The sequence below is a fragment of the Austrofundulus limnaeus genome, unplaced genomic scaffold, assembly GCF_001266775.1.
Source record: "Austrofundulus limnaeus strain Quisiro unplaced genomic scaffold, Austrofundulus_limnaeus-1.0 Scaffold608, whole genome shotgun sequence".
Taxonomy (NCBI): Eukaryota; Metazoa; Chordata; class Actinopteri; order Cyprinodontiformes; family Rivulidae; genus Austrofundulus; species Austrofundulus limnaeus.
Window position 1 is genome coordinate 151,640 of NW_013953010.1, and position 6,945 is coordinate 158,584.

The following is a 6,945-nucleotide window of genomic DNA, read 5'->3' on the forward strand; positions in this document are numbered from 1 at the left end:
GTTTCTATGTTAAGATTTCTGGGACCATTTGACTTTTCCTGTTAATGTGTCGCTTTGGTCTTAAGTGTCATTCATAATGGTCTTAAAAGGTCTTAAATTTAACTTACTGAAACCTGCATGAACCCTGGTTTAAGTATTGTTAACATTGTCTTACAACAACTCAATTACAGTCCTGTTTTCTAATTTTCTGTCAACTTTTAACATGTTTTAACAAAAACACAGTAGCCTCTAGCAGCCCAGCTATCAGGCTTAGCAAGTTTGTTTTCTTAGCAAGTTTGGGGGAAACACTGATCACTGATACCAGGAAGCAAAATAAACTGTAGTGCAAGCTTAACTGCCTAAGGCATTCAGGCAACTGAGACATGGCCAAAGCAAAACAAGCAACCAAGCAGTGACATGTGACCATACTCAGCTCTTAATAACATGACCACATAGCAAATTCAGTCTTAGTCCAGATATCACAATGAATGACAGCCCTTTGGTGGCCCAGATGTGTTGCATGGACCACAAAAACCAAACCACAACTGGGCCAGGTGTGTCATGCCATCTTAAAAACAGCACCATTATTGCCCACATTGGGTTGACAGACCACTTGCCATGCCAGCAGTCAGCCAGCAGTGCCAGCTTAAAGCCACGAGGCTGACGATCATTGCTCCCATTGGACAAAAAAAAGACGGRGGCAGGACTGAGCCACAGACCCAGAAGAAAACTATGAAGTCCTGCATGCTGCGGTTCTGATGCGCACATTTTTGCTGATAGTCCAACTGCAATAGCATTTAAAATGTCAGAAGCAGCTAATTTAATGGTGGTTCCGTGATGATATTCTAATTTTGGAGCAATGTCAGTAAATGTGTCCCGTGACCCAAAGGAGACGAGGTGCTCTGCATGTTCTGACCCACAACATGCTGGCAGTAGAGCTGCTAACAGGAGACAATGAAACAGGTATGTTTTCAGTTTATTTAGTTCAGCAACGGTGGCCTGTGAAGTCCAAAAAGGTGCATGTTTAATGCAGTTGGTTCGGTTAGAGTCCGGTCTGTATTCACACCAGAAGAGAACTAAAGTGAACCGGACCAGAGTTCGTTTGGAAGCGGACCGAGACCACCTCAAAAAGTGGGTCTGGGTCTGGTTGTTTGATCCGCACCAGAGTTCGCATGAGTGTATTCACACCTGCACAAAAGGTCCGGACCAACGCTGGAAACGAACTCTGGTTCGTTTAAAGCGGAGCAAATTATCAGGTCTGAATACGACCTAAGACCAGATCTGGCCCACACCAGTCTGCTATGTGGGTGGTTTTAAATGCGTGTTGAAAGTGATGGAGTACTATTACTAACTTTAAACTTGTCTACAAATGAATCAGAAATGTACTTTTCTTTTCGCTTCATGAGCAAGTACGAGTGACAGGTCCATGACTCACTCAAGGCTTCTGCTACTGCTCTCACAGCAGCAGATGGATGAACATCAAGAGCTGTTGAGTTACTTAACAGGTACATCACATTTGACTGGAAGATAAAAAGCCCTGCTCTGCAAACTCACTTGATTAATGAACACACAAGCACACGTCTGGCAGAGCAACTCAAGGAGGCTTGGTCTCGAGTGTTTGGATGAAAATTAGAGGCCAGAAGACTAGATTCTGGTCAGAATGGTCAGTACTAGAAAAACTGGCAGTGAAACATTGTTTCCCCTGTTCTGAATATTTACCAAACGATCATATCAAACCAAGATATGAAACCAGAATTTCTTTGTACCATTCCACCCCTAGTGATCCAAGAATGATTTAGCTATCAAAACAGTTTGACATTATTTCATGATATTATTTAGGAAATGTTGTTTTTTGAGATGTTGATTTGATGCTGTACTGAAGAGGTACCTGTGTGACAAAGCTGATGGTATTGCTAATGGAAATAAAGTGAGCGTCATTCCAAGGTCGCTGATGGACAGGTTGATGATGAAGAACTCTGCTGGTTTCAAAGTTGATCGCTTGTGATAGGCAACAAGCAGCAACATGCAGTTGCCAGTGACGGATAGTACACCTACGAAAAAAAAAAATACAAGAAGATGAGTTCCAAAGATTGTTATGGTAAAAAACATCTTGATGTGTAGCACTCACAAAACACACTGTAGAGTGAACCCATCATGATGTCGTGCTCCTTGGAGATGCTGGAGGCAAACACAGAAGATGTGTCTGAAGCATTTCCCATCTAAAATGTTCATACAAGCACACAGATTAGTTAGCTATAATGCTGGAGAATTTATAAAATTTGTTTTTAATTAGATGGATGTCAAAAGCTTGAGTCTAAGAGACTAAAGCCTGATCTACTAAAGGTTTGCATTAGGGCTGGGCAATATGGGCCAAAAAAATAAATCTCTGATTTTTTTTTCATTCTAAATTCAATTTTTGATTTTTATCGATTTTGCTTCCCACTTAACAGAGTGCCTCTGTTTCAGATGTTGAAACAAATTTATTGTACTCCTGCTTTTTGTAGCAAGAGCCTTAAAATAGATTTTGCAGGGAGGTGTTTGTTGCTCCAAGTACAAGGTTGCAAAACCAAACCAGTTCCAGAAAACTGAAGACACAGTGGTGACTCACCTCTGCTAGCTGCCATATTGTCATGGCATATATCAAGCGTCTTGAGGGACAGGTGGGGTGACCGCTGAACTACAGTAACCCCAAAGAGTGCCCTGGTGGGAAAACAATCTTGATTTTCCCAAAATTAAATCTTTCTAAATGGCAAATTTGAATTAATTGATTAAATTGATTTATCCCCCAGCCCTAATTTGCATATATAAAAACATGCAAACTTAATAGTGAGCACAAAACTGATCCACTAAGCATGTGCACTGAGGATCATGTCTGTCAAATGAGCAAAATAGCAGGCATTTAGCAAACTTGCCTTCATGTATTTGCAAAATTTATAGTGATTATCAGAATGTCCAAAATCAGAATGTGTAAATGTAAACATTTAGCACCAGATTTATCAAACCTGAAATAGTTTGTGCATGCTGGTTTTGCATCTATACATTTACATGTTTGCAAGGCAGGAGCAAACTGGTGCAAACAAATGTCTCCGGTCACTGAGTCAGAAGGAGACATAGGTAGGCCTGTCGCGATAGTCAATAAATCAATTAATTGCATGATAAGTTATTTTGAGGTAGATAAAAAAAATGAGGACGATGTTTCATTTTCCTGATTGTTGGTTTACTTTGTCTCCCTCCCTCTCTGTGCTCCGCTACACAGGAGCTCWGCTGACTCCTCCCCTCCTGTTTTCTTAGTGTCGGGAGGAGTGAACTCTCGCGTTAGCGTGAGAGCTCGTAGCAATAACAAACTAAAGAAACGTTTCAAAGCAGAACGCGGCTGCTGCAGTGTCGGAGCAATTGCAGAGCTTGAATTTCGCTACGGGGAGACACAGAGAGAGAGAGAGTGGAGGAGAAGGGGTGGGGGCTGAAACTCCCCCAGACCCGTGACAAACTCGTGAAGACTTTACCTGTAGCTCCCAAAWATAACAGGAAACTTAAACGCACCATCTGTGTTTTAACAAAACACCAAAAAAACCTGTAGCTGTCCCAACAACTCATGAGGAAAACTGCGACCTGTCTGATTGCCTCCCCGCAGCGCTCTGCTTGTCTCCTCACTGACTGTCCCCTCCTCACACACACACATAGACACGTTTGTGTGTGGTGTTTAATTTACATTTTGTTGTTCTTTGTTTTTTTCTTATTCAAGTGCATTTTTTGTTAGAGACTGAGAGTCCACTTATCGCAATAATTTTTGAGACAATTAATCGCCCAGCAAAATTTGTTATCGTGACAGGCCTAGACATAGGTGCAGTGACAGATGACAGAGAGAAAGAAAGTTATGTGCACATTTCGTATTTGGACTGTCAGAAATAAAATAAATAGTAGAGGCGTATTGTCTATCCAGCAATGCCATTTTTTGAGCTGCTGGAGGACCTGAGGACTGATTTGGAGCCAGTCACAAATAGAAGCCATATCTCCTATGGAAAAGCTTATTGCAACACTGCATGTTCTTGTGTCTGGATCATTTGCCTCATCTACCAAACCTTCAACTCCATGGGCTCAAACTTCATTTTTCTTTAATGGCCCACTCTTCTGTCCCAAACTCTCAATGGTGACAGCCAGTAGCTCGTGAAAAATTCTGATTTCAACGGGGTGGTCAGCACCATTTTTGCACCTCTTCTCATTTGTGCAGCAATCTTGATAGATCACTTGCAATATGCCCACTAATTGCGCAATATTTTATTTTGCATACGCAACTTAGTGCTGGTTTTATGAGACCTTAGTAGATCAGGCCCCTAATGTAATGCGTTCCAGTATTAAAAACATTTTCTTTAATATTTGAAACCAGACCAGTAGCAACCCAGTTTGATTTAATTTTTCTTTTCATGATTTCTGTAGTTCAAGGTGGGCTCTCATGCTGTGTTTTTGAGACAGCATTTCAGTCCCACATGGTCAGCTATACAAACGTCAAAAGCCTTTCTATGCAAATCTGGGAACACTTTCAAATACATGCTGCAGGGTTGACATTTAGAACAAATTTTAAAGGTTGTGCCTTTTTAACTACAGGTGTCTGAGACTAAGAACAAAGAATCCACATTTTACAATATTTTGTTCAGTTTTCTCAAGAACAGTCAATGGATCTGCTGTTTGTCATCCAGTCTTCAGTTGATGTAAAGATTAAACTATTCAACATGCAAATACTTTAAAATATAATTGAATAATTAATGGAGAAACGCCCATTGTTCTGCCACAAAGAAGAATTTAGCTGTGCAAGTGTTTCAGAAGGTAAATAGATTAATATAATATTAGTAGAGTTTTATTAGTGCCTTCTCAGGATCARTTGAAGCGTGTCTGAAGCACTCATGCTCCTTATTATGAGCCAGACTCCAATTCTAGGCAATCAAGATTTTCTTTTCAGACTGTTTTCTTACTAGAAGTTGATTGTTATTCAGTGCATCACTTTGATAGGAGGAAGGGAAAAAGTCTGTAYGAAAAAGCAGAGTTTCCAATTTAATGTGGAGAAGCACACAGTATTTGGTGGTCTGTCAAAAAATGATATAGAGGCATCGTTGACTTTCAAGGACTTGGGCCGTCACGCAGGCTACAGAATGAGACTTCATTATTATGCCTGTCAGCAAGCAGTGACGAAATGTCCAGTCAGTCTGTGAAGAGGAGACTCAGCAAGTACTTGCTTATGACCACTTTTGGCATTGTAGGATTTCACTGATGTAAGCACAACCAAGGCAAGGGGCGTTTATAAGATTTTTAATCCTAGTTTCCAGAGACTTTAAGCCCCAGAGAGTATTAGTAATGACAGCTAATTATGGTTCTTAAGTGAGCTTCTTCTTTCTAGTCCATTCAGCTATGAAAACCAGTCTATTATAATTTTGCAGGCTTATGAGCTTCTGTAATATGTCCTGTCACACCTTACTCTACTTGCTTACCCAACTGGAACTGATCAACATTTCTCATGCCTCATGCTCTAATTTTAACAAACCCATTCAATCAAAGTATAGAGCAGGAGTGTTAAAGTTAATATTAGATAAAATATTGCAGTAATTTCCATGCAGAGAATGGAATAATTTTTATTTTATTTTAATTTAACATGTCAGAGCCTGTAGGACGTTCAAAAAAACAACAAATAACATTAAATAACCATCTTCCAATCTCTTCTGCCGCTAGAAATAAGTTCTCAGGTTTTTGAAGCTCATTATAAAAGGTAAACATCCAGAGGAGTTGACGTGAGAAGGTGATGAAGGGAGTTTTCTTTGTCCAAAAAGCTCAACACTTAAAACAGGCTCTTCTTGCTCCCCGTGCCTTTGCTACTGTAGGAGTCAGAGATGTCACATTCAGGAACACCGTAAAAGTTTCCTGCCATACACCTAGCGCCAGTGGTGGGCAGCACTAATCTAAAAATTTGTTCCACTAGCCCTAAAACACTAACTCAAATATTTAGGTCCCCTAATTCTAAAGCACTAATGCACTGAAAGCTTTAGCAAAAGCTAATTCTAAAGCACTAAAATAACCCAGTCAACCCATGAACATTCTTCAACAGACAACATGATGTCATGATCTGTGTTCATTTTCCTTATAGTTTTCTAGTGTTTCTGTGTTCCCCTGTGGATCTCTGCCCTGCTCCAGCCCCACCCTTGCTCACCTGTTTCCTCTTGTGTCTCCTCCAGGTGTTTCTTGTTGTCCTTAATTAGTTTGCCTTTATATTCTGTGTCCTGTCTTCAGTGTTTGTCCGTTCATCGTGCTGGTTCCCCAGCCAGTTTGGTTGTCTCTGTGTTCTTCGTGTTTGCTCCCTGAGATCTCCTTGTGAGTACTTTGAGCTGCCTCGTCAGCCTTTTTCTTACTTTATGGATTTCTGCCTGCACACTGGGTCATTCTGTACACAACCTTACAGATGAGTCAGATATTGCCATGTTGCTGTCTTAAGACTTATCATTGACATTTCACAGCCTTATTTGGGTTCATATATGTGACCCATCACATCGAAATGAGGATTAAGTCCAAAAGTGGAATGTGGAGAAATAGGCAGATATAGGGTTTTGATTTAAATGTGTGCAAAAATTGCATTTTGAAAAAATATAATGAACTAATGCCTTATCAATTTTTTATTTGAATGAAATGTCTGAAATATAATCCTAAAATTTTTTTGAAGCATTTTTTGAGCAGTAGCAACAAAAACACCGATTTTGAGGATAAACGCCTTAAAAGTTTTAATTTTTCCATGTGAGTTAGCAATGTTTTTGTTACTTTCCAACTGGGAAATCTTAATATATAAATACTATTTGAGGTTTCCTCTTTAAAGTTACATAAAAATACTCAATATCCATCCATCCATCCATTTTCTTCCGCCTATCCGGGGTCGGGTCGCGGGGGCAGCAGCTTCAGAAGGGAGGCCCAGACCTCCCTCTCCCCAGCCAC

The 6,945-nt window shown here is 40.2% G+C and overlaps 1 protein-coding gene across 1 annotated transcript in view; it reads right to left on the reverse strand.

The window, feature by feature from the left end:
• opn7d (opsin 7, group member d) overlaps positions 1-6,187 on the reverse strand; it is an 18,535-nt gene extending 12,348 nt beyond the window's left edge. Inside the window, exons 1-3 of the mRNA XM_014027024.1 lie at positions 6,173-6,187; positions 2,108-2,198; positions 1,868-2,030 (exon numbers count right to left, since the gene is read on the reverse strand). Coding sequence (XP_013882478.1) covers positions 1,868-2,030; positions 2,108-2,198 — 254 coding nt within the window. The 5' untranslated portion in view covers positions 6,173-6,187. The remainder of the gene's footprint in view (positions 1-1,867; positions 2,031-2,107; positions 2,199-6,172) is intronic.
• Positions 6,188-6,945: the final 758 nt, after the last annotated feature.